The sequence below is a fragment of the Neomonachus schauinslandi genome, chromosome 7 (genome assembly GCF_002201575.2).
Source record: "Neomonachus schauinslandi chromosome 7, ASM220157v2, whole genome shotgun sequence".
NCBI lineage: Eukaryota > Metazoa > Chordata > Mammalia > Carnivora > Phocidae > Neomonachus > Neomonachus schauinslandi.
In genome coordinates this window covers 38,868,013-38,894,881 of record NC_058409.1, presented here as the reverse complement: position 1 = coordinate 38,894,881, position 26,869 = coordinate 38,868,013, and the positions used below count along the sequence as shown (strand labels likewise).

At 42.9% G+C, this 26,869-nt stretch overlaps 1 protein-coding gene across 1 annotated transcript in view; it reads left to right on the top strand.

The window, feature by feature from the left end:
* The window catches only part of ANKRD55 (ankyrin repeat domain 55), an 88,630-nt gene extending 63,196 nt beyond the window's left edge, over positions 1 to 25,434 (top strand). The window contains exons 7-11 of the mRNA XM_021702013.1: positions 6,727 to 6,911; positions 10,985 to 11,152; positions 14,068 to 14,729; positions 22,836 to 22,928; positions 25,313 to 25,434. Of these exons, the coding sequence (XP_021557688.1) occupies positions 6,727 to 6,911; positions 10,985 to 11,152; positions 14,068 to 14,729; positions 22,836 to 22,928; positions 25,313 to 25,434 (1,230 nt within the window). The remainder of the gene's footprint in view (positions 1 to 6,726; positions 6,912 to 10,984; positions 11,153 to 14,067; positions 14,730 to 22,835; positions 22,929 to 25,312) is intronic.
* Positions 25,435 to 26,869: the final 1,435 nt, after the last annotated feature.

Sequence of the window (26,869 nt, the reverse complement as noted above, 5' to 3'; positions counted from 1 at the left end):
ATAGCCCAAGCCAAAGGGCTTTGCATGGTCCACACTCCTTCCTTATCACCCTTCATATCTAGTTGGTTATCAAGACCCCTCAATTCTCCCTCCTCAGCTCTCACATCTCTGTCACCTCCTTTCCGTCCCCACTGTACAGGTCAGGGTCACAGCAGGAAACATAGCCCAGTCATGATGGGATCAATTGGGCAGAAGTTCCTGAAGAGGCTATTCGAATACCACAGCAGGTTGCCATTAGGGCATATGGGCCTAAGAGTGCATGGGAAGGGGTGGTTACTAAGACACAGCAAAAGATGGAGCTGTAGGGGAGGTCCCAGGACAGTAGGTGTAGCCTTTGATGGAATGACCAAAACTTGGCCTGGCAGAGAGAGAACTGAACGATAAATACCCTAATCTCTGTCCTCCTACACCCATCTCCTGTCATTGTCACTCATTGGCCAAACCCAACCAGAAGCCATAGGGCAAGGGAGCCCATTTGATGCAATTCATACAGGCTAGAGGGAAGAGCAGGATGGAAAAAGATGGGAGAGTAAACCCAGAAGAACAAATGGAGACAATTTTGCACACCTACTGTCACTTTCTTAGATCAAGCTTCTACCATCTCTCATCTGAACAGTTTCAGGATCTGTATTCCTACTTTCAGCCCTTTCCTTGTCCCTTCTATTCTCACATTGCCACCAAGGTTTCTTTCTACAAATTCCAAAGGAATGTATGAACACAATTGTTATTCCACCAAAACAGTTATTATGGTCACTGTTGGGCCTTGGCTCAAAAACTTTTAGTGAGTTCCATTTTTTGGTACAGAACAAACTCCCTGGGCTGGCATTGGGGGTAAAAAGGACTAACAAGACAGGTCCCTTCTAAAACCGCTACAACTGTATGAAATATGCTATGTGTGAGTGTGTGAATATGTTAGCAAACTTTTTTCTGAGGAGGTCATCCACGACTTTCTTCAATTCCTCAGTGAGGATCAGTGACTACCCCTAAAAGGTTGTAAACAAACATTCCCTACGCCCCACCCACTTCCTGACATCTCCTCTTCAGCCCATATAGGCTTTACTCCAATCATACTGAAATATGAATGATTTCTTCAGTACATCACAGAGATTCATTCTGTCTGCACCTTAGTCACCCTCTTCTGTTTTGGTGAAACCCTTCTTGCACTTCTCACATCATCCCTTCCACCTGAAGAATTTCTGCTTATTCTTTCTTATTCCTGAAGACCCAACCGAATGCCACCTTCTTTGTTGAGCTCCCTTTCAGAATTGTTCCCTCTGAGTTGCCCATCTAGTACTTTCTTATGTCTAGGACTGGTGTTGCAAGCAGTGGAATGGCTGATTCTTCCCTTCTAGAGTATGTGCTTAAGGGCAATGTGCTTATAGTTTGTCAGGCTTGTTTCACTCATTTATTTATTGTTCAGCAAATATTTATTGAGAGTTACTCTCTGCTAGGCTTCATTTCAGCAGAAGGATTCCCAGTCAGACATTTAGCAGGGACAAGAGAGAGCCCTCCTGGAGATCTCCATCTTGTCAGACAGCCAGTAGAATTCAGCCCCTTTCTACACACTAACACAGCAAGAAAGGAGATTTTTTTTTCCTCTACAGTATTAGAGAACCTATGAAATGAAGTAGCTCAGCAGTGGAGGGTCAGCATGCCTCATGCCCCATCCCCCCCAATTTCTGTCTTGCCCTAGCTCTCCAGGGCAGTCAGCCCCAGGCTTTGGGGTACAGTGGCCTCTGGAGTCAGGCCAAGCAGTAAAGCTTGTGTCCAAAGGGGCTAAGCATGAAGATGGTTCAGACTTTAGGCTATTAGGTATCTTTTTTATCTGGTTAGCTCTCAACTCTCAAATGTTCACCTTGTGTAGACTGGTAGATGTTCCCTCGAAGCTGTATTCCCAGCCTGATGCATCTGGCTCTGGCTTATGACCTAAAATCCTAGCCTCCCATTTATCTGGTCACCGTCATGCAACAAGTGATGCAAATGGGCCACTGCTTCCAAGAGAAGGAGGGAGGTTGGAGTTCCCTCTAAGAAGAAGCCACAATAGTACTAATTCTCCAGACATGTGTTCGCAAATAACCAACTCAATCAAAATCTCCCACTAAGACCCTTTGGAAGGTCTTCTAGAATAAAAAGCATCTGCAGTCAGAACATTGGAATCTTGTTTTTTAGCAGTCTGCCTGCAGCAAAATTATTATATATTAGTTCAACTTTGTGTGTGTGTGTGTGTGTGTGTGGCAAGGTCTTTAAGAGTGTTTGAGAATTCAAGACAATTCTGACACTGTGTCTCTGGAGATGGCATCAGGTTCCACAGGTGAAGGGTTCAGTCCTACAAGGCTGCACCTCATGCCCCACTTCAGACACCAGTCTCAAGGAGGCTGTTTTCTGTGCTTCTGACTGACCAGCTACAGATTGGAAGTGCCAATGACCTCCTCCTTAGATTCAATTAATTTGCTGGAGTGGCTCAAAGAACTCAGGCAAACACTAACATTTACCATTTTATGAAAGGATATGATAAAGCATAGGAATCAACAGCCAGTTAAAGGGATACATAGGGTGAGGTCCCAAAGAAAGGAACTTCTGTCCTCATGGATTTTGGGGTCTGGCTTGGTAGCACATGGAAACCTTCTGGTTCCCCAAGCATGGAAGCTCTCTGAGAAGGGCCTAAAAGTTGCCCTCTTGGGTTTTTATGGAGGCTTCACTACACGGTCATGATTAAGTAAGTCCTGGGCCATGGGCTGATTCAACCTCTAGCCCCTCTCCCCTCCTTGGAGGTTTTGGGTGGGGGTACTGACAGCTCCAACCCTCTAATCACATGGTTGGCCCTCCTGGCAACCAGCCCCGCCCTTGGGTGGGGTCCAAAAGTCACCTTCTTTAGTAACAAGACACCCCTTTCACCTTTATGGCTCTGAAGCATTTTCAGGAATCTGAATGACCATATATATATTTTTTATAAATCATTATATCACACGAGGCTTCTTATGGACCCTCCCTCATGAGGTATAAAGTGACAATGACTAGCACTATAGGCCCCAGCAGTTTTCAGAGCACATGAAGGCAACCGTATGAATTATCCATGAACCGAAACAGAACAAATACGACAGAAAACAGAGAAACAAATCCACAATCTTCATCTGGTCATCCAGTGCAGAATTCCAGAGCTCCATAAGAATAGGATCTGTACAATATTGTTAGTTCCCCTGTTTAATGACATTTCTCCCAAGGGGAAGCCCCACTCTCCTTTCTTCCTGAGGGCTCTTTCGGGCACCATCCCATTCCTTCTGGTGCTTCTTGGTCTCTGTAACCCCCTTTGGCCTCCCAAGCCTAGAGCCTACCTTTGCCTGACACAGCCAGCTTGCCAAGAAGGAAATGCGGTTACCAGGAAACCGGTGAGCCAAGGCCCCAGCTCACAGACTAGTGCTCTCTCGGGCCCCTCAAATTCCTCTGAGGGTGCACCATGGCAACCCTCAGAGCAGAGGCTTTTAAAGACCTCGTGTTTCACTCTGAAAAAGGTCTCATTTGGCCAGGCACACATCATTGCTACTGCTGTTGCAGCCTAAACAGGAGTTTTTTACTTTCGTTTCTCCACTATGAATATGAAAGATCAAATAAACAGACGGGGTTCCTTTTTATCAGAGACAGAATGGTGTAGCTGTGAAGCACAAGGGCTCTGCAGACAGACTGTCTGTCCTGCTACATCACTTCTTGGCTGTCACCCTGGGCAAGTTACTTAACCCGTGTGCCGCCATATTCTGCTCTACGAAATGGGGATCAGAGGAGGATCTACCCCACAGGGTTGTTGTCAGGATGAAATGAACTGGTGCGTGAAAATGCTTGGAACAGTGCCAGGCACACAATGTTCACTCGATAAAGACAGCTTTTCCCATTATTTCTGGGAGTATCTTCTTATCAGAGAAAAGAAGATACAGTGACAATGTTGTATAAGTGAGAGCTAGGTGTAGAGACAAAGAAGTTCCCTGGAAAATTCAGGACAGAGGCCTTTTGGAGGAAAAAGATAAGGGGTTGGAGTTCTGGAGTGTGTGACACTTCAGCTCCCAGGGGAGCTGCTGACGGGTCCAGAAGAGGCAGGTGCAGAGGTCTTGGGAAGCAGCCCAGGTGTCAGTGTTGGCCACTTCCAAAATGGCTACTCTCAGGGTCAGGAGAGGAGGAAGACACAGGGTGAGGAGATTTTGTTTTTTCTATCTGTGCTTGACGCTCCCTCTTCCACTCAGAGGGAGAACTGTGACAGGGCATTTTGCCCTTGGAATCACCTTGGCAACTTGAATTCCTTTGCTCTTCCAGGAGATTGTAAACAAAATAAATTTACTGAACTGACTGAACTCTTTGCTTCTGTTTTCCTTCTCAAATGGTTGGTACTTTTTTTAAAAGGTGTCAGTGTTGGCGGTGGGGGTGGGGGCTCTTGATTGTTTTAGATGTATTTTAGACTCCTTCAAAATATGTTTAAGTAACATCAGGTGAAAGAATCTTAGAAAAGTTGATAAAGCAGGCACAAAAGCTTGGATGTGTTCAGTGTAGCTGACTTCTGGTAACAGGCATGCCATAGCACTTCACCAACTGATCCAAATAATTTAAAGTCATTAGAGACAATGGGAGGATGGAGGGAGGAGGTGGAAAGAGAGGGTTTGAGTGGAGGAGAAGGAGGAAGCTTGTGGGTAGGGACCGCTTAATGGGCATGTGACCAATACAGCCCTAGTGGGCCCCATGCTCAGAAGGGAGCCCTGTGCTTGGGTATAGTGCTTTGTGGTTGCCATCTGGAAATTCTCATTAATTTTATCTTTGAATTTTTGTTTTGTTAGTGAAGTCAGATAGGACAGTGGCACCGTGGCTCCCAGTATCTTCCTCCCTGCCTCCCTAGGACAAACTCTCAGCCCCCTGGCAAGGGGTCTGGACACAGACTTGGGGAGGGTCAGGATCAAGCATATGCCTGGTTGCAAGAGGGGTCCTTAGACACCCATGAGGGTTTGCTCTAATGGGTGAGAATCTCCAGCCCAAAGGAGCACAACACTAAATAACAAATAAAAATCACTGTGACATGTCAAGAAAGACACCAAGAAGGAATAAGCTTGTGCCCTGCTGTGTAAATAGAGGGCTCCATATTTTCATTTTGCCCTGAGCCCCACACATGATGTATCTGGCCCTGGTTGTAGCATTTAACACCCACTCAGCACTCTTCCTGAGAGCTGTGAGGGCTCCTGGCCCTTGGTCCTGCAAGAGGTTTCAGGACTGTTGTCAGCTGCTGTCCCCTTATGCACTGGAAGCACAATCCAGGGGTCATAGTGTAATGGCTCATTGTGAAGCCAGCAGCCAGCTGAGTAATGGGAAATCCGGAGAGCCAGAGAGCCCAGAGTGCAAATAGACAAGGGAGAGAAAGGAAGAGGAAAGGTGAAATGAATGAGTGCTATTCCATGGAACTGTGAAAACTGACTCAAGTTCTAGAACGCAACCTTGGGGGTACATTAACAGGGTAACAAAGTGGGCAGAAGATCAACAGGAAATTTTACATGGAAAAATGTATCTGGAGGTAGCCGCTGAACAGCGTTTGAAGCATATCAGAATTACAGCTTTTTTAAAAAAATCTAACTCTCTCTCTTGCCCGGGTCTCTGACCCCAGCGTGCTGGGTTTCCAGAATAACAACTTGCCTCTCCCATTTCCTTAACTTGCTCTGAATGCCTCCGAGGGACCTCCATTCCACCCATAAGTCCTAGTGCATGGAGTTCCAAGGTCTCTCTGAGGATTCACTGAGAAAATTAAAATGCTAACAAATTATTTGGATCGTTTTATGATCTTTCCAGAGATACCAGGAGAATCTGAAAGATAAGACTTTTTATTGCATGATATAAAATGGGAATTTCTTTCATTCGCCCCTGAAGATTTATTGTCATCTTACATTGCAAATGCTCATGCAATGTTTTTTTGATTTTTCAGGTCAATAAAAGGTATTCAAACCAGTAATATGCAGATTTTACTCACCTGTTTGTGCAATCTGAAGAGATGTAGGACACTCTTGAGGAAGAATTGGTGGCTTTTAAGGCTGGAACAGTTTACTAAAAAGAGGGTATAATAGCCTCCCTTCAAAGATAAAAAGTTTATTAGATCTGTATAGAGAGATAGGCCCAATTTACATGGTTGCCTGAAGTTCTTTCTTTCTCGTATTTGTTGATTTCTTTATTGATTAGCTACTTAATTATGATCCATTTCCTTTCACCAAGGAGTTTTGGAGATTAAATTCAAGCAATTTGTAGCCATTTGACCATTACTGGATCATCTTGGTCATCATTATGCCACCAGTGTGAGTACTTCTCATGGTCATTTTGTTAACATGAGAATTCACTCTTCAGCTTCTCAGGGGTCTGCCTCTGCCACAGGCGGGGAAAGAAAGCACAGAGATTTGAGCAGCAAGTTGCTGGGTAGGTAGCCCCTGCTTGGACCAGCTCCAATGTCAGTCAACTATTCCTGTATTTAACTGAAGTCCTTCTTAGCTGGCTAATCGTAGAAGACAGCTTAGCTCTTTGGGGAAACAAAAATCCCGGCAGTGACAAGAGGCTAGTGGGAATGTGTAGGAGGGTTTGATAAAATGTGTTTACTTCCCTTTTTTTTTCCTTTTCTTTTTGCATTTGTTTTCCTCTTTGTATTTTATCTCAACGTGTGTAAACAGGGAAGAGCCCCGGGCTGGACCTCATGAACTCCCTTTGACCTCTCTTCCCCAGAGTGGAAACAGAACCCTGTGCTCCATCATCCTGAGCCACCACCAGGGTCCGTCCATCATCAACTACGACGACGAGAGTGGGAAGACATGCGCGCACATTGCCGCAGCCGCGGGCTTCAGTGACATCATTAATGAGCTGGCCAGAGTGCCTGAGTGTAACCTGCAGGCTCTGGATGTGGACGACAGGTATTCGCGGCCACTCAGGACGTGTTGGGGACTACCAGTCATCTTCTCCAAAAGCTAATCTTAGAATAAAGAACATGGTGAAGGGGTTATCCTATATGAGTATCTCCTCACTGCCAGTAATGTTTACCCATGTGCTGGGGACAATAACAACTGCTCTAGTTTAGTCAGGGCAGGAAAAATCATTGTTATGGAGAGAAACGCTGTGACTGTACAGTATTGTCAGATTTTCCACTTTTTGCTAAACGTTCTCAGAAGGCTTTCTGTAGGTCAACTTCCTGCTATACATTCTTTTTTATTCTTAACAGTAAGTCTTATTTTTTTTTTCTTCATTTCTGGATTATGTCATAAAGTTAACAAGTTCTTGTTATCCAGACAAGAGCATGATAGAGGTTTTGTATTCAGAACCAGATAGGACTTTATCAAGCTTTTTTCCCCCAATCATTAAAAATATATTGGCATGGGAAAGTATCCAGAAAGGGGAAGAGACTTATCTCAGAGGTAGTTAGCATTTAAAGGAAGACTTGGACCCTCGTCTTCCAGAGAACTTTTAATCCACATTGCTTTTCATCCCCATGATCAACTATTAGAGCTTTTCAATTACACTCTTTATCTAATCTTTCTTTTGGTTAAGCATTGACTCAATGGAAATACAAGAATAATCTAACAACAAACAAGACTATTGAAAATAAGTAAAAGGCTTACACACTATGTTTGTTTTTTGTTTTTTGTTTTTTTTCCCCTCTTGCAACATTAGCCACCTATTTATCCTAACTTTAGATAAACTCCCAGAAGCACCTCCTACTCCCTGATATCTGAAATCCTTGCAACACAAGGGAAAAATCTTGGATTGCATCTGAGTCTCAGGAGCTGGAGATGGTTAACATGACTATAATTAAAATTAAAGTATAGGTCATTGAAAGTAGATCTTTTCCTAAGAGCAGATGTTGATCCTGAGCAGGTAAGACAGTAGCGGGACTGAAGTTATATGAAGAGAAAAGGTGAATAATCCAAAAGGCGAAAAAAGCAACACATTTGGGGTGCCTGGGTGACTCAGTCATTAAGCGTCTGCCTTCCGCTCGGGTCTTAAAAAAGGAGGGCTGGAGAAGAGTTTGCCTAGTTCAAAGTACTTTTAGAACCAGCTCTGAATGGGGCGCCTGGGTGGCTCAGTCGTTAAGCGTCTGCCTTCGGCTCAGGTCATGATCCCAGGGTCCTGGGATCGAGTCCCGCATCGGGCTCCCTGCTCTGCGGGAAGCCTGCTTCTCCCTCTCCCGCTCCCCCTGCTTGTGTTCCTGCTCTCGCTATGTCTCTCTCTGTCAAATGAATAAATAAAATCTTAAAAAAAAAAAAAAAAAAAGAACCAGCTCTGAAGAGGGTATTTCCCATCCGGCATTATTACACACTTAGCAAAGAAAATCCAGCTCCACAAGCCTCAGGGAAGAGAGTACAAAAGATAAGGTCCAAGGAGAGTTCAAGGTGAAGTAAAGTCTCAAGGAGGATGTAGTTCCTGCTCTAAGGCTCTGCTGGGTAGCCTGCGCTGACAGATCCTGCCCTCTGTTTTGTTTTCATGTTTTCTGCTTCACACAGCTGTGCCTTCACGCTGAAACTGTGAGCTTGCCTCAGTACTAGAATTTTTTCAAAATTTTCAGAGGTGTAAGTACCTTAAGCATTTGTAGTAACTGTGATTTCCTGTCTTTTCCTTCTTCACAGAAAGTGTTTGAAGAAAAGGAAAGAAAAATAAGGCAGTGATTAAAAAAAAATAGAGGGAAAATGTGGGGGGCCCTAGTCCTCCTAGATATTAAAGTACTTTATAGATCTATGATATTTGAAACATGGTGTAGGGGCGCCTGGGTGGCTCAGTCGTTAAGCGTCTGCCTTCGGCTCAGGTCATGATCCCAGGGTCCTGGGATCGAGCCCCGCATCGGGCTCCCTGCTCGGTGGGAAGCCTGCTTCTCCCTCTCCCACTCCCCTCGCTTGTGTTCCTTCTCTCACTGTCTCTCTCTCTCTCTGTCAAATAAAGAAATAAAATCTTTAAAAAATTAAAATTAAAATAAAACATGGTGTAAATTAGCCTGAGATTGATGGCACAGCACATGTGACCCAGAAGTAGCTTATGTGGCATAAATGTCCCAAGTTTCATCAGCGCCTGGGGTCAGACTTGACTTTAATACTCAACCCATTTATCTTCAGGAAAGATAGTCTTCCATCACGTTCCCCCCACTACATGTTTCTGGGAATTCTCTAGGGGATGTTTCCATGTCCTATAAATCATTCCATAGCTGCTGATACCTCAACCAATGCTGCATGCTCAGAGCCATCATTTCCTGCCATTCAGAGACTACCTCCTCGGCCATCTCTAATGAATTTCTTCCATCATGGGCTCTCACCCTCCAACTCCACGCTGTGATGGCTGAAACCAGTCTGCTGTGTTTGCAGGAAGTTTGGAGATAAGAAAGGAATTACAGCTGAGATCACTTGAAATTGGATACTACAGATGGCGCACAAAAGCTCTATGTGTATTAGTTAGGAGTTGTCTATATACTCCCCTTGTTTTTCTGAAAAATATTTTCAGTTTCCCCACTGTTCTTCCGGACCTCTTTTTCCATGTTGGTAGTCCGAAGAATTAAAACAGTCAGTCTTCACAGTTGTTGTGAAGAAATATTTCAAGCTGTTCCACAGTGGGTGGTCATGTGTTAGTAAACCTGATGAAATTGATGTCCAGCCCTTCATCTACTGAATTCATTGGCAATATATCCTCTAAACAGGATGGCATAATCTGGCTGGTGCCTCATCCTATTTCATAATAAACATTGTCTGGAGACCTCTCTCAAGTAGGGTGGAATGAATCACATCTGCCACATATTCAAATAAGCACTGTGATTGATCACTATATTGAAAAAAAATATGGTCCTATTAAGTGGTCTCAAATTGCTGCCCATAGCATAATCTGAGGTGAAGGATGCTTTGATTGACAGGAGATACAATCCACACCTCGGGGCACTGGCCACACTGGGGACAAGGCTACTCTCCAAATATTAAGGCTCATATACCTTCATAGATAGCCCCAACTGAGCCCTTCTCGGTTGAGCCCCTCAGCTGCCTCCATGTCTGAGAGCCCACTTGGCTGCCCTTCTGCCCAAGGTTGAGGCCCCACCACAAAGCCAAGGAGAAGCTGTCCATGCCCTTCTTTCCTGCCTCAGGACTGAGCGTTTCCCAGGGCAATTTATAAATTACAGTATTTTCTCCCAGTCCCTTGCTTTTTTTTCCTAAGAAAATACTGGTTTTACAATTTAATAAAGGCTTAGATACTGATGAATATATACCTACCTTCTGGCTGATGAAGGGCTTTCTAAGCATAAAGTTATGAAAGAAATGAAAGTGAAGAGATGATTAATGGTTATTTTTTTTAATTTTATGGAAAATCACTAAAAAATTAAAAGTCAAGTAACAAATTAGAGAAAATGTTTGCAAAAAGATTGATACCTTTAATACATAAAGAGCCCACATAAATAACAAGAAAAACTAATAATCTAACAGAAAAACAGCCAAAAGATATTAAGAGTCATTTCAGTGAGGAAACTCAAATGACAAAAATGTATTTCAAAAGTTCAACTTCACTATTAAAGAAATGCAGAAGAAAACAACCCTGAAGTATCATTTTGCCTACCAAATTGGCAGAGGTTTTTGAAGGCTCTGATAACACTCAGTTTAGGGAAGGAATAGGGACCCAGCTGGTAGGTGGCTAAATTGAGTCAATGTTCTTAGAAGACAGCTTGGCCCTGTGTATAAAGAGCCTGAAAATTATCCACAGCCTTTGACCCACTACTTCCTCTTCTAGGACATTCTCAGGAAGGCCAGAGAAGGCAGTAGGCCAGGGGATGCTTAGAATTAGAGGACAGGCTCCGACAGACACACCATCATCCTGAAGCTGCATCTAATGCTTACCACTTCCACGGCCTACATAGCAACGTGTGTTTCAGGCCGTGCCCAGACTTTGAACAGGACCTGTCGCCAGCTAAGCAACCTGGGCCATGTCTGTGCTCTGACTCTTGTGTTGTTCCCCTGTGGTCCCCCAGGACCCCGCTGCACTGGGCTGCAGCTGCAGGGAAGGCAGACTGTGTCCAGTCACTGCTGGAGCTGGGCATGGACAGCAACCTGCGAGACACCAAGGAGAGCACGCCCCTGGCCTACGCCCTGTACTGCGGCCACGCGGCCTGCATCAGACTCCTCTCCCAGGAGAGCAGGTGAGTGCACCAGCAGGCACTGGTTTTCTTCCTCTCAGCGATGTATAAAATCGGTTACAATTGTTGAACTTGCTGATGTACAAAGCCAGCATTACCTTAATATTGTGTTTGCCATTGTCTAACAGAGGGTGACATGTTCTCAACTCGGTGGAGCAAAATGACAGTCACGAGCCCAAATCCATCAGCCCTGATGCCCGCTCGACTGGCACTTCTTTCTTTTTTCTCCCTTTCTTCTTCCCTTTATGCCATGGTCTCTTCATCTTCTTTTTTTCCTTAATCAACAATTCTCAAACTTTTTGTTCTCAGGACCCTTTTGCACTTCTAAAAATGGGGAACCCCAGAGAGCTTTTGTGGACGTGAGTTACACCTATCGATATTTATGGCATTAGAAATTAAAACAAATTTTTAATAAACTATTTATTTAGTTATTCACGTAAAGCAATATTAACCCCATTACATTTACATGTTGACATAAATACCATGTTTTTAGTTAAAAATAACCTATTCTCCAAAACTAAAAACAAGTTGTAATGAGAAGAATAGCCTAGCTTCACATTGTTTTGCAGATCTCTTTGATATCTTAACAGAAGCCTGATACAATACAGCTGAATTCCCATATCTACTCCTGTGTTCCATCTCTTGCAATACTTTGTTTTGATTGAAGTGTCTGAAAAAAATCTGGCTTTGCGTAAACATGTAGTTGGAGAAGAGAATATTTCAGTGGTGTTGTGAGATAATTTTGGGTACTTTTTCTTTGATATTACACCAAAACTTGACAAGTGTTAGTTTCCTAAATGTTAGTTGCAATGTGGACTGTCGGCATATCAATGATCTTTTTATACTCTGTTGTGTCAAAATCCATTAGTCTACCTTGCACTTTAAATGGGTTTTATACCCATGCATGACTTTATAACATCTTGCTCTGGTCATTTGGAAAATACTGGTTCAGTTAGTTGTGAATATCTTCCAAATGACACATTTCATTATACAATTTTTAAAAATCACGTTTGTTAATATCACCACTGATCTTATCAGAAAAGCCTTTATGTATCAGGAAGCTGTCAAGCTTACAGCATGCATACAGGTTTTTCAAAATTCTAATTTTTGCTTGAAAACTGGACTTTTGTCATTGGCAGCAATTCCTGTCAATTGTTTACCTTGGAATGGCAGGCTTATTTTATTCATTTTTGAGAAAATTTCTGCAAATAGGCAACTCCAAATAACCATAGTTTGTCTGTGAGTCATAAAAATGGTGTTCTGTGAAAAAAAAAAGTGCCTGGGTTAGCTGGCAACTCAATTACACAAGTGTTTTGCCTCAAGACAACTGTCATACTTCATTATATAGTGGAATTGCTTACGAGTACTTCCTGTTTTGTCAAAAAATGTATACTCGAAGGTTAATATTTAATAAAATTAATCACTTTTACTGGACATTAATAAGTTAAATGATAATTTTTTTAAATGTAAGTCCATTGATGCTACTGTCTTGATTTGTTCCAAGGAGCCCAATACTTTCACTCACTATCTCAATTGTACCCTTGGAGCAAAAAGCAGCACAGTGAAAAAGACATCTTGATATTATTATGAATATAGTTTTAACCTCATGGAACCCCTGAAGACTATTAGGGACCCCACCCGCAGGGTTCAGTGGACCGCACTCTGAGACCCCACTGGCCTAAATCACAGTCTGTAACAGAAGGAGGAGAGATTGTAGAAGACACTTATGTAGGATTAATTCACACAGGGAAATAGTCTCTACAGGTCCACTTTAGAGAATGTTAGAGATCCCCTGGGGCTCTCTCTGGTAATATCAGGGGTCCAGAAGTTGTGTTCAATAGTTCAAAAAGCCTAGTGGAAGATGAAAGAAGAAAGATATAAATACATCATGGAAGTAAAGATTCAATTACACACTGTGTGACCTGTAAAGAAAAACATGAATTATATGCAGTCAAGTGGTGATGTTTTTCAAATTACAGATTACAATATCTCACTCCAAAAAGTAATGTTGCAATCTGGCTTTTAGGACATGCACATGGGTCAGGTTTCATCATTAACTCGTACCACAGAAAGCACTAAGTCAATTGTGGCCTCAAAAGAGAATAACAGAATTTTCCAAGGAACAAAAACAGAATGGTGCCTCAGGGAAACTCACCACAGCAGAGGAACCAGCCGGACAACTGCTGACCTTTTTTTCTTTAGAATTTGCCTGCCCATTGGGTATTGCTCACTTTGCTTCTGCTGCCACGCCCGATCTCTGGCATACACACTTCCTCGAGCAGCTGAAGCCCAGACAAAAGCTTCTTCCCTTGGTTTCCCTTAGTATACTTTTTTTTAAGTATTTTTTCAATAGGAAATTCAGTAAAAACTGAAAGGGAAGCGAAGAACGTCCAAATAGCGTAAAATGGGCCAGCTTCCTGAAGTAGATAATGTCCGAGCTCTGCGCAGATCTGCTGCGATCTCTTTCAGAGAAAGCCCAAACCACACTTCCCCCACCTCTGCGAGCATACCCCACTCCCATTAGTTGAAGCCTCAACTCATGCTTGACCTTCATCTCTGTGACTTAAAACTTACACTCCCACTGTCCTTGAGAAGTGAGGTTCAGCTTAGGTTATCCCTTGGTGAAAGGAGATTCTCTAGAGGTAAATTTTGTGAAAGGACAGCTCCTGAGGAACTAAGAGGAATCTAAGAAATAACTGGGCTGAGAAGTGACTATGGCAAGGAAGGAAGTGACAAAGGGTGTTGCAAATTCCTCCACATCACCTTTGACTTGACACGGCTTTGGGGTGTCTTTGGATGACCTCAGACAACCTTCTCAAGCAGATGGAACAGAAGGAGGTTTTTTGGGTTTTTTTGGTTGGGGATTGTCTCTATTTCCTATCTCCTCATAGCATCCTTGTTATTTTATATCCCCATAGAACAGAGCCTACTCGACCCCTTCCTTCCCAGAACAGTAGACCCCAGAAGAAGGAGGGACGATTTAGCATGCTCAACCAAATCTTCTGCAAAAACAAAAAAGAAGAGCAGAGGGCCTATCACAAGGATCACAGCAGGGACCGACACAGGGGGGAGCACACCTCGGAAGTCGATGACATCATCACCACCTTTGACAGCATCGTGGAGACCAACTGCCAAGACGAGCCTGGTGATCAGGTGGCTATGATCGACTTTAAGAAGAGAACCTTGGAGAATTCAAAATATCTCTTGCCAGAAAAGAAGCCTCTGGCCCATAAGGGGCTTCCACCAATCAGAACGCAGAGTCTCCCTCCCATCACCCTGGGCAATAAGTTTCTGGTGGCTTCCCAGGGGGCCACTTCCCAAGCTGGCCTGAGCTCCGGTACTCATCAGATGGCCCAGCGATCTCAGAAAAGCCGAAGCGAGCAGGACTTACTGCACAACAGAACTGGCTGCCAGACATTGCTAGATAACCCCTGGAGAGGTGATTCTAACCAGGTGTTCTGTAAGGCTTGGACTGTGTCTTCTTCTGATAAGCTGCTAGACAGATTGCTCACCAGCAGGTCTGGTCAGCAGGAGGTCTTGGGGCTGCCCCATCTTCCTCACCTACACAATCCTTCATCAGGTATTGTCCTTGCTTCCTTCTCCCTCATTCCGGGCAAGCTCTCTCTATGTGAGAAATGTTTCCTGTAGTTCTGGGTGAGGAACTGGACTGACGGTAGTAGCCTAGAGGGCAGGGCCAGAACAAAATGGTGATTAGGGCCAACTTTTTTCCTTGAATCCATTGGATTCAAGATCTCCAGGCTGTGGAAGCATTCTGCTTTTCCACCCTGAGAGCAGTCATCATGTTGAAGTATGTGCCTTCTCATCTTCCCAGCAAATATGTGTGGTGACTGGCAGATTCAAGCGGGAATGTTAGTATTTCCAGTAGCAAAGATTCTTAACCAGGGGTAAGTGGCAAAATCAATTATGAGGGCTTGATTTGTTTGTGTGATGGCTTGTTTTTAAATCAGGTGTTCAATCCCTACTCCAGACCTACCGAAGCAAAATCTTGGTGAGGGAAGAGGGAAAATGGCAATGCTTTCTGTGTATCCACGTAGAAAGGAAACACATTCACACATTAATGGCTCAAGTTTCCATGCATTCCAAAGGCTCACATTGCATTTCTCCCTCCTGTCTCTTCCCCCAGCTACACAGTACCCCACATCAGAACTACTGATGTTATTTTTTGTATTCTTCCAGAGATGTTTTATACACGTGTGTGCACACACATATACACACACATGAAATATTTATACATAAGGACATATCCCCCTTTTAAATAAATGTATCACACTGAAGAATTTGTTTTTATACACATACAAACAATATGTATCTAATCACCCCTTTTAAATAAATGTATCACACTAAAACATTTAATTTTTTAGATGGGCCACAGTTGATTCTGATGCACACCAGAGAAAGGGAACCATTGTCGTAAAGCAGAGGCTATGAAACAGCTTCCCAAATCAGTTCATTACCACAGTGTCTTGTTTTGTTTTCAAGTGAGTTAATGGCTAATGTTTAAAAATCATGAAGTTTTACATAAAAATCGAAAATTCTAGCTTCTCTTGAGAAATTAAAAAGTCAGGCAACACTGAACCCAAATCCCACTTGGTCCTAATGGGCTGGATGTGAATAACCACAGTCCCCTTCGACACCAGTTGGACGTTCCTGTCCCCATTTCAGTGCAATCCAGCACACTCCCTAGTATCTCTCCGTGGAATGTCCGGTGTTTTTATCCACGGCTTTCTGTTGTTTTCCTTATAGTAGGGTTGAGAGGGAGAAAAAATGCTGTATCTTGAACCCCTATTTCTGTCAAACACAGAAGAAGGAAGGACCAAGAGGAGGAACATGCGTATTTGGAAATGTAAAATATTCCTTCCTATTTAATACGCAGCATGAGTCTGGCTCTCTTCTGTCATTTCTAGGTGCCTGCTGTCCGAAACATGTGAGGTAGAGTATGGCTCCCCACATACAGATTTATATGTACTGAAGCACAGAATAAATATGAATGAGCACAGGAAGGCTATTTCCCAGTATCTGAGAAAAACTCCACCCAACATTTTACTTCCTCCACAAAGCACTGAAGTGTGTGGTTAGTGGTATAGATAGTGTTTTTGCTTTGGTTCTACAGGAGGTTAAAGGAAGGAAAGATATTGGTCTTCATTTTTTTGGACACTTTAGTGGCCTCCAGGGCCTCAACCCAGCCTCCTTTCTGGATTTGGTCCTGTCCTGGCTAATACCTTCTCTCTCTTTTTTTTTTTTTTTAAGATTTTATTTATTTATTTGAGAGAGAGAGAGAGCACATGAGAGGGGGGAGGGTCAGAGGGAGAAGCAGACTCCCCGCTGAGCAGGGAGTCCGATGCGGGACTCGATCCCGGGACTCCAGGATCATGACCTGAGCTGAAGGCAGTCGCTTAACTGACTGAGCCACCCAGGTGCCCAATACCTTCCCTTTTGAAAAGCTTTTGAAATTTGTGAAAATCCTGTTCTTTTTCTGTTCCCAGGACAGCCTTGGTCTGTCTTTTCTCTGTCAGTTACGACTGGGCTCAGTTGCCTGTAACAGAAACCAAAGTAGCAGCGGCTTCAATCACATTGGACTTTATTGCTGTCACAGGAAAGAAGTCTGAATTAGGCAGTTCCCAGGTGCTCCATCATCACCAAAGGCCTAGGCTCCTTCCATCTGCATGCTCCACAGCTTCTGTTATGGCTAACTAGAGAAGGAGGAAAGGAGCACAGAGAGGGGAAAGATGGATATGCCTCCAGCTGAATCAGCTCTCGTTAACTAGTTCCCCATGTCTCTCTCACATCTCATTGGCCAGAACTCTAGTCACATGGTCATGCCTATCTGCAAGGGAGGTTGGGAATTGTAGTCTTTTATCTTGGCATATGGCTGTCCCTCGAAAATTGGATTTTTGTTTTGAAGAGAGAAGAGAATAGATATTGGATAGTGAACTAGTACATTCTGTCACTGGTGCCATCTAAAACCTTCTATATTATTGGAAATAAAAGGAAATTCAATAAGCTTGCTTTGAAAACTTGCTTCATTTGCCAGTGAGGTAACTTGAATAGTCCTGGGGTTGCAGAATAGCAGAAAAGAAGCAACAAAATTCTCCAAGGGAATCTTAAATAATTAGCTGTGGCACATCAAAGCATTTATTTTTTCAAACCAATGTTTTTAGGCACTGGTAATAACTAGGAGCCATTCTAGGCAACTGAGTTGTGATAAAATAAATCTCCCAAGAATCTTCAGCCTATAAATGAGTTTTTAAAGATACGGATTTGCTAAAATGATTGTGCAACTGACTTTAAAGCAATTTTCTTCTCATGTTTAGATAGAAGATTATATGGTCTTTATAATGGTTAGAGTCTCTGTCATTCTAATTTGTCGAGAGGCAGAATACTCCAGTGGTTAAAACATCTGGGTTTAGGGGCGCCTGGGTGGCTCAGTTGGTGAAGTGACTGCCTTCCGCTCAGGTCATGATCCTGGAGTCCCGGGATCGAGTCCCGCATCCGGCTCCCTGCTCGGCAGGGAGTCTGCTTCTCCCTCTGACCCTCCCCCCTCTCATGTGCTCTCTCTCATTCTCTCTCTCTCAAATAAATAAATAAAATCTTTTAAAAAAAAATCTGGGTTTAAATTCCGGCTCTGTCACTTATTTGCTGCTACTTAATCTCTGGGCTTTTGTTTCTTCACCTGAAAAAACTGGGAGGAAAAAACCTAACATAGGACTGGGAGTTGCTGTTAAGATTAAAAGAGTAAAGTACTTAGAACAGTGATTTGAATATAGTGTTGTACACACAAGGAAGTATTTGGGTTTTTGTTTTTTGTTTTAAAAAACCATGTGCCAGGCCCTATACTAAGCACTATGCTTCAGATACAAGCTAGAAATGACCTTGTTTTAAAGATAATGAAATTTAAGTGAATGTGCTAGTCAACTGCTTCATTGCTTTCACATCTAGGCTTTTCCCTCCAGCTCTCTTCTGTCTCTCAGGGAACAACCTTCCTAGACTTCCTTGAAGCTGCTTCCAGGTACTTTGGCCAAGTCCCAGGAGGCGCGGTAGAAGGAGAAGAGTAGGAGAATGAGGGAAAGCAGTGTAGTTGTACACAATGTCCCTCGGCTTCCTCTGGAAGCCCCAGTGACGGTTCCATCCTCTCCTTCCCGCCCCCACCCCCCACAGCTGCTCACTGTGGCTCTGGCCCCCACGAGCTTCTACCTCCTCTTCCTCTCATCTCACCAGCCTAAGGGGGGTTGCTTTTTTTTTTTTTTTTTCATATAACAGCTCATCTCTGGATTGTCCTTCTACCCTCTCTTCATTTGTCTTCTTAGCTTTTCTATCGCAGACATAACCAACAGTCTATACGAAATTCCCTGTTTGAAAGACCAGGAGAGGTCTCTTTTTTCCTGGATGAGCCCTCATTGATAAAGCAAGACATGTCATCTCTCTGAGCGAGTTTCTTACTCATCCAGAGGCTGAGACCATTATGTCTCATGAGGCCCTTTTCAGTTATAATTCACATGGCCTAGAATAGTCAAAACGGTTTGCTCAAAGTCTTACAACTAATTAATGACATAATCAGCACTCAAACCCAGATCTCCTAAATAGCAAGTATCACCGTGGCAATGTATTTCTCTCCTGAAATCTCAAAGTCCAGTTTGTTAGTATACTTACCAATTTACCCACGGTGCGATGTGCTTAGAAATTACATTGTCCTTCCCAAAACAAAAAGATTTTCCTGTCTTATGGATTTTATTTTTGTGGACATTTTTAACCCAATTTGAAATGTTGTTTTTAGAACTACTGAGGCTTCTGGACTACAGTTATGAGGGTTCACTTAAGTGGTTTAAGTTGTTTATCTAGCACATTTCAACATTGATCTCCCATATTTGATACGAAGTCTAATACGATAAAGCAATCGGATACTGTAAGTCATACCACTGCACCCACCACTGATTTAAACTTGGATAGTCCCTTTAGCTTTGGATTTTCTCTTTTCCTGCCCTAGCGTTTAGTAGAAATAATAGGGTCTAGCAGTCCTACTGTTTGAATTCCTGGCAGCCAATATCCTGTGCTTGCATCAGCAACTCTGAACATTTAACTGTAATGATTATTACTTAACATTCATTGAGACCTGTCAGTGGGCTAGATGGAGAGAGATGCGGGATGAGGCACTTAACCTAATGAGGAAATTTGGAGCACATCAGCTTAATTCATTGTGAGCAGCTTCCAGAGAAAATGGAACAGAAAGCTCTGTGGTGTTTGCTACCAGCCTGGTTATTTACAAGCCATCACACTGAAAGTAAGAAAGTGCTCGCTTCCCTTCTCCTTCAAGAGAGAACTTCCTTCTCCCCCGTTTTCTAGACTATCCCAGCAGCAATGTGCTCTCCTCCCTGATCCTGTAGAATCTGATCCTGTGACCCCTCTGTTTAAACTCATCAGAGGTGCTGCATCTTTTCCAGGACAAAGATCAGATTCTTTAGCTGGTAAACAAAATGCTCCCAGCATGACTGGGCCTCACTTCCCATTCTCAGTGTCTGGGCCTCACATCTCCTATCCTTTCCCCCGTCCCCTTGAACACTTCCTTGAATGTCTCTCAGTTCCCTGATAACCCATACCTTTCACTCTGTGGCATTGGTGCCCGTGTTATTTTTTTTTTTATTTTTTTTATTTTTTTAAAGATTTCATTTATTTGACAGAGAGAGACACAGCGAGAGAGGGAACACAAGCAGGGGGAGTGGGAGAGGGAGAAGCAGGCCTCCCGTGGAGCAGGGAGCCCGATGCGGGGCTCGATCCCAGGACCCTGAGATCATGACCCGAGCCGAAGGCAGACGCGTAACGACTGAGCCACCCAGGCGCCCCGGTGCCCGTGTTATTTATACCTTCTGTCCACTGTGTGCTTCGCAGATTTGTACAATCTTTTTTTTTTTTTAAGATTTTATTTATTTATTTGACACAGAGAGAGACACAGCGAAAGAGGGAACACAAGCAGAGGGAGTGGGAGAGGGAGAAGCAGGCTTCCCGCAGAGCAGGGAGCCCGATGCGGGGCTCGATCCCAGGACCCTGGGATAACGACCTGAGCCGAAGGCAGACGCTTAACTGAGCCACCCAGGCGCCCTAGATTTGTACAATCTTTTAAGAACCAGCTCAAAAGCCACCCTTGTCTCAAAGTCACCCTGACCTCTGTAGGAGCTGTGGCTCTTTCTTACTATGAACGATAGAAGAACAGCTCCACCTTGTTGAGCCTCCTGTGGGGCAGATAGTGAAGTGCATACTTCCCCTTTGACAGCACTTCGGGAGTTCTTAATCCCTATTCTGGAAATGAGGAAATGGAGGCACAGAGAGGTTAGCCCATCTGCTTAAGGTCACAGAGCTAGGTAGGAAGTGACAGAGCAGACATTCAAGTGAGCTCTGTGGGATTCAAGATACCTCCACCTCTCTGGACCCCTCTTTCCTATGTGATGCCCTCACACCACCATTCTGGGGCTCCAAAAGAATAAGTTAGCCCGTTTTTCTTCCAACATACACTATAATCCCCTCCTGAGCACCTTGCCTTGTCCTCTTCTTGCTCTAGGCTCAGGAATACGGTGAATACACAATAGATGAGTGCTGAATTTCTTTAGTTGCTTAACTAAATTCCTTTGTTTAACTGTGAAAACCCCTCCTGCCTTTTGAATCTAGGACAGTGGTCCTTGACCCTGTCCCCAAGGGCTGGATGCTCCCCGAGGTGCCTGCAGCACAGATAAAAGAGCTTTGGGCTGTGTACAGCTCCACCCTGTCCTTCAAAACTGAGCCAAATGCCAGTGCAGAATGAAGTTGAGCTCTCCCCCCACCTCCCAAATCACTGCCGCATCCCTTTTCTGCCCATCTCGCATCCTGTAAAAATGGCTTTGGCTGCTAGGAAGGCAGGATGGGCTCTATGTCAGACAAACCTAAGTTGGAGCCCAGGCTCTGTCACTTTCCATTAAGTGACCCTGAACGCATTTGAGAACGCCTCCAAGCCAGGGTCCTCATTTGTAAAATGGGGGTGATGATGGTATCTATGTCACAAGGGAAAGTGATTGTTTAGATTCAATGAAATCATGCCTATAGCATTCAGCCCAGTCTCTGACAGTCGTAAGTTCTCAGTGAACATTATCCATAATTATCATTATCTCATTTCTTGGTTTTGCAAATTTCTGTTCAAATGGTCATGGATAAATAAGGTATGAGTTGATATGGGTACTTGCTGTAATTACTTACTGTTATTCTACTCAGGGATGTTTTCTTTTTAAATAGTAGCTTATGAAGTTATTTGACCTTTAGCATACAAAGGAATAAAAATATAATACCCACCAGAGAGACTGGAAATTTTGCTCAATTTTCATCAAATGGCAGTGCTCAGATGTCTGCCCTTACAATATGTCGTCGGACTCCCCTACGCAGATGGACAGGGGATCTTGGCTAGTGCTTTTCTCCCCTTATTCTAAGGAGTACTCGGCCCAAGCAGAAGAATTAAACCCATCAGCAGTCCTATAGTTGTTTTGATTCTTACAAGACTACGAGGCAAAAGATCGAATGAATACATTCTCCACTCTCCAGGAGATCATGTTAAACACTTCACAGAATAAAACTGTAATAATTACTAATGTTTCTTGAGCGTTAGCCTTGTAAGCTAAATGCTTTACATTTGTTCTCCTACTTTATTTTTATGACAAGTGATAAAGACAGATACAATTATTTTCACCATTTTGTATGTCAGGAAATTGAGGTTTAGAGAGGGAGCATCTCTTGCCCAAGCTGGCAAATGAGTCTAATCCTGTCCCATTTGGTCAACTATTTAAAAGGACCTAAATAACTTGGGTATTCCTTTCTATTTTCAGATATTTGGATCGCTCTTTTATAATCAGTATTGTGTTGATAAATATTTAACAGCTGGCTCTCCAGAAGGATCAGTGCTTGCTGATTTCCATGGTGTAAATACTTCTACCTTGACCGATGCCTAGCCACCACTGTGATGTCAACCCCCTCACTAAAGTCCTGAAATTGTCACCATCGGTTCCCAAGAGCCAGGACACATTGCTCCAGCAGAGCACTGCTTATAGCCTATAGTAGAGAATAGCCATCTCCCAGGTGACTTCACCCAGATCCCATCTTCTAGGGCAGTGATGCTCAATCCTATTGCACACTAGAATCCCTTGGGAATGGATAAAAGTCTGATGCCCTATTCCAGCCCCAGAGATTCTCTTTTAATTGATCTGGGGTTTGGCTAGGGCAGCAGTGTTGTTGTTGTTTTTTAACTCCTCAGATAATTCCTATGTGCAACCAGCATTGAGAAACACTGATCTAGAAAAATATATCCCACTTATCTGTGTCATTCACCACAGATTTGATTGATACGTTATACTTTATACCCTATTTTATTTTTTCAAACTTTTAAGTTTTATAGAGTGGGTGGCCAACTGTGCTTGTTTATAAAATTTTATTTCAATTAATTTATTCAAGAATTGATTTCCCACATCTTTTTCTTTCATTGAAACAGTGACTGGCATATAATAGAAACTCAATAAAGTGTAGCTGTTATGATTTTGGTTCTTGTTAGCATCTTAAACTCGGCGATCTCTAACAACTTCATGATTCTCTTATCCATTGGATTTTATAATTCGCCCTTGGTTATGTCTCAAATGATTGATACCATTCTGTTTGTCCCCAGGACAAAATTTTCAGCATTTCTCCCCAAACAGAGCCCAGATCAGGGACCTTCCTATCACTCGGAACAACCTAGCTCCCCTGCCAGACCAAAAATGTAAGTATTATGAAACTTCTTCAGCTTCCTTTGCAAGTGTTAACATGTCTAGATGCAACTAACTCTTATTTCAGTTTACTTTCGTTTTTTGAGGGAACATGAGGCGCCAAAACTTGTAAATTACAGGAAAATACAAGAGAAGCAGTCTTTAAAGCTTCATCCAAGTTGGTAATGCTTGTTTAGAAAAAAAAAAAACTCCCTCCCTTGAGGAATTTTTATGTTTGGATTGTAAAAACAATGACTGAAGTTTATTTAGCTATGTACTATTTAATGTGTTTAAGAAGGTGCTTTAAAAATTCTTCTCTTGGGCACCTGGGTGGCTCAGTTGGTTGGGCGACTGCCTTCGGCTCAGGTCATGGTCCCGGAGTCCCGGGATCGAGTCCCACATCGGGCTCCCAGCTCAGCGGGGAGCCTGCTTCTCCCTCTGACCCTCTCCCCTCTCGTGCTGTTTCTCTCTCTCTCTCAAATAAATAAATAAATAAAATCTAAAAAAAAAAATTCTTCTCTTTTTTTTTGTTTTTTAAGATTTTATTTATTTATTTGAGACAGAGAGAATGAGAGACAGAGAGCACGAGAAGGAAGAGGGCAGAGGGAGAAGCAGACCCCCTGCTGAGTAGGGAGCCCGATGCGGGACTCGATCCCGGGACTCCAGGATCATGACCTGAGCCGAAGGCAGTCGCTTAACCAACTGAGCCACCCAGGTGCCCCAAAAAAATTCTTCTCTTAAGACTGGTCTCTTGACATTGGTTTCCTTACTATGATGAACAGGTACAAATATGTGTCATTCCTGTACTCAGAAGCTATGCATCCCTAAACAGAAAGGAATAATCATGTAGATGCTGTTCACCCATATTGCTTTTGACATTATTGATTTATTCTATAATATTTTGTACAAAAATTTCTTACAATATAAAATATTAAATATATTCCATTCAGCCAGTGATCTTCAAGTTTGAGTGTATTTGAAGTATTACCTGGAATGCTTGTTATACAGATTTCTGGGCCCCACACCCCAGAAATTCTGAGTTTGTATATCCTCATATATGTAGTAGGAGGCAGGTTCTATTATTATTCCTATTGTACAGATGAGAAAACTGAGTTCAGAGAGGTTACATGATTTGCCCAACATTACTTAGGTAGTAAGTAGCAGAGCCGGGAGCAAAACTATAAGACACAGAGTCAGCTGGCTCATGCAAACAAGCAATACTGGATTCTAATTGCCTTCCTTTCCTCTTCTTTCTATCCCAGCCCCGTCATTTATAACATGTATGCGAGCATGCACGTTCTCTCTCTCTCTCTCTCACTCTCTCTCCCCATACCCTCTTAATTGGAGAGGTTGGATGATTTAAGAGCTGCCCTGTTTCAGACAAGTTTCTTAACCTTCAGTTTCCTCCCTTAGCCTATAAGTGCCAGCCTGATAAGGTTGTTGGGAGGATTACATGAGGTAACGTATGGAAAACACTGGCAACTGTTTGCACAGAATAAATATCCAACATGTCTTTTCTGCCCCAGGCTGTAGTTTGGAAGGGACCAATCAAGAGTTCTAGGATTCCTTAGGTAAGAACAGTGAACCATGGGGTCTTAGTAAAACCCTGTCCTTCTGCAGAAAAGGAAAGGGAGAGGTAGAGATGTATGTCCAAACTCACACAAAGAGTTTGTAGCAGAAACCAAAATCTCTTCCTTAACAGATCCATTCCTCTGCTTTGACTGATTTCTGTAAAAGTGAGGGTTTGGGATGGTGTGAATTCAATCACTGGATGAAATTCAAGCCTGAAGTTGTCTTTAAGCAGGAATGACTCACAAAGATATCTAATTAACTAGTCACTCGGCCTTGAATCCTGGTAGGGCTTGGAGAAGCCAGAGAGGGGGTTTTCTTTGGCAGAGCCCAGGAGCTTTTTGCTCTTCACAATTAAGTGTGCGGAGAGAAGTGAAGATAAAGATCTTAGATCAACTCCAGCTCTATGAAAAAGAAATGGAAAGGTACAGAGGGCTTTTCCTAAGAGAACCCCAAGAACCTTTTGAGGTTCGCATAAAAGGGTAATACAGATGTCTTGGGGCTCATTTAGAGCGTTATGCTGACTTGGCCATCAACAGCTACTCCACCCCAGGAAAAGAGAGCTCTGCCAGGCACGCAAGGCCCAATCACGTTTTGATCAAACTTGGCCCCGTCCTGTGTTTGTGCACATTTGACATCCCTGATGACATGTGGGAAGCCTGAATGGATAGAGACACAGCTTTCCCCTGCAGCCAGGCTCTGAACGAGACAAGCTCCTTAGAAATGCCTCCACTCCTTTAGAAATAACCTCGTTTTCCCACAGCCATTCCTCCTGAGACTCTGAGAGAAGCAAACCTTGAAAGTCTCTCGTTCTATCCTTTCTCCCCAGTTCTATCTGGAGGACCTCTACGGACCAACCGAGTGCTTCCTGCTATTCCAAGCCAACGGGGACACAACACAGCAGCCGAAGACAGTGAAAGCCTGGCCAATCCCGCCACTGACGAAAATTAACTGTGCGTCCCTGGTTGTAAAAATAGAGATTATATATATTTTCAACCGTCAAAGGATGAGATTACTCTAGAAAACAAAGACTGATTTAGTAAATTGTGTTCTAGAAGCCATTCACAGTTTTATAACATTCCAATGATATTTCCCAAATAAGCGCTTGGAATCTTTGTATATATATTTTAAGTCTGTGAGTTTCTGTGATGTCTCCATGCCAAAATAAAAATCACAATATGTTATCAGTAGGGAAACTGCTATGTTTGGTTTGCATTGTGGTATCAGCAGATTTTTTTTTTCCTGAATGATTTTGTTTTAAAAATGTATGCTTTGCTGAATAAAAAACAACAGAAAAGCTGTTGTTTCCATACTTTTTCTTCACACTTATTGCAATTCTACCTTAGGTTGATGAAACTTAAGTAAAATTAAAGTAGCAAATTCCTTTAATCAGAGTTTATAGCTTTTAAATGTACAGGCTTCTGTAAAATATTTTCTAACATCTTCTCATCCTGGCTACAGCCCAAATCGTTTGCCAATGTTTATGTATCTTCTTTGTTATTTGATTATTTCCACTTATTGTCATTTTTAGATATGATTGTTCTAATAGTGAGAAGATCATGTGAGTTGGAAGGGTCTACATCCTGGCTTAACAGAATGAGATAGGCATTTCTCATACATTCCTCAAATACTCTATGTATTTAATCATTCTTTTTTCTGTTTGAAAATAATGGTGTCTGCCTACTCAAGACATTCCCAAACTTATGACTTAGTAAAGTTTGAAAGACTACTACTAACTGTAGATCTTACTAAGATGTTTGTGTGTTGTTTGGACTGATTTAAATTTCAAGGTCCAGACATACAAGATCATAGTCATTCCGTGTTACATCTAAGCCTATATTTTATTCTGTAAATATCTCAAGTACAACGCTTGCCGTTTTATATTAACATTATTTGTTGAGACAGGTCAGACTATGCCATTAACTAAATAGCAGCTCCTCTGAGGCCAAATCATAGTTCTTTGGCTTTGCTCTTCTAGAAATGTATACAGTTCCTGGCACATAGTAGGCAGTCAGTTGTTGTTTTTTCCAGGAAAGAAGGAAGGGAAGGAAGTAGGGATGTAGAGAGGGAGGTAGCAAGGTAGAGAGATGTAGGAAATGGTAATAAAGAGGTTATTGGTCCACAATCTCATTTTGCCAATGATAGTAGTCTGAATTAGGGATTATAGAAGAGAAATGAGCAGTCACTTAAGCTAGACAGTAGCTGGTGGTAGGGAAGGCAAATGCTGGTGCAAACGGAAGAGCTCTCAGGACCTAGATTCTGAAGGGTTTTCTGTTATGTTATGTTATGTTTTGTTTTGTTTGTGGGCTGCATTCTCTGTTAAGTATCAGTTAAGTGGTTCTATTATGTCACCTGGTCACTTCCGAATCTATGTTCATGCACAGTA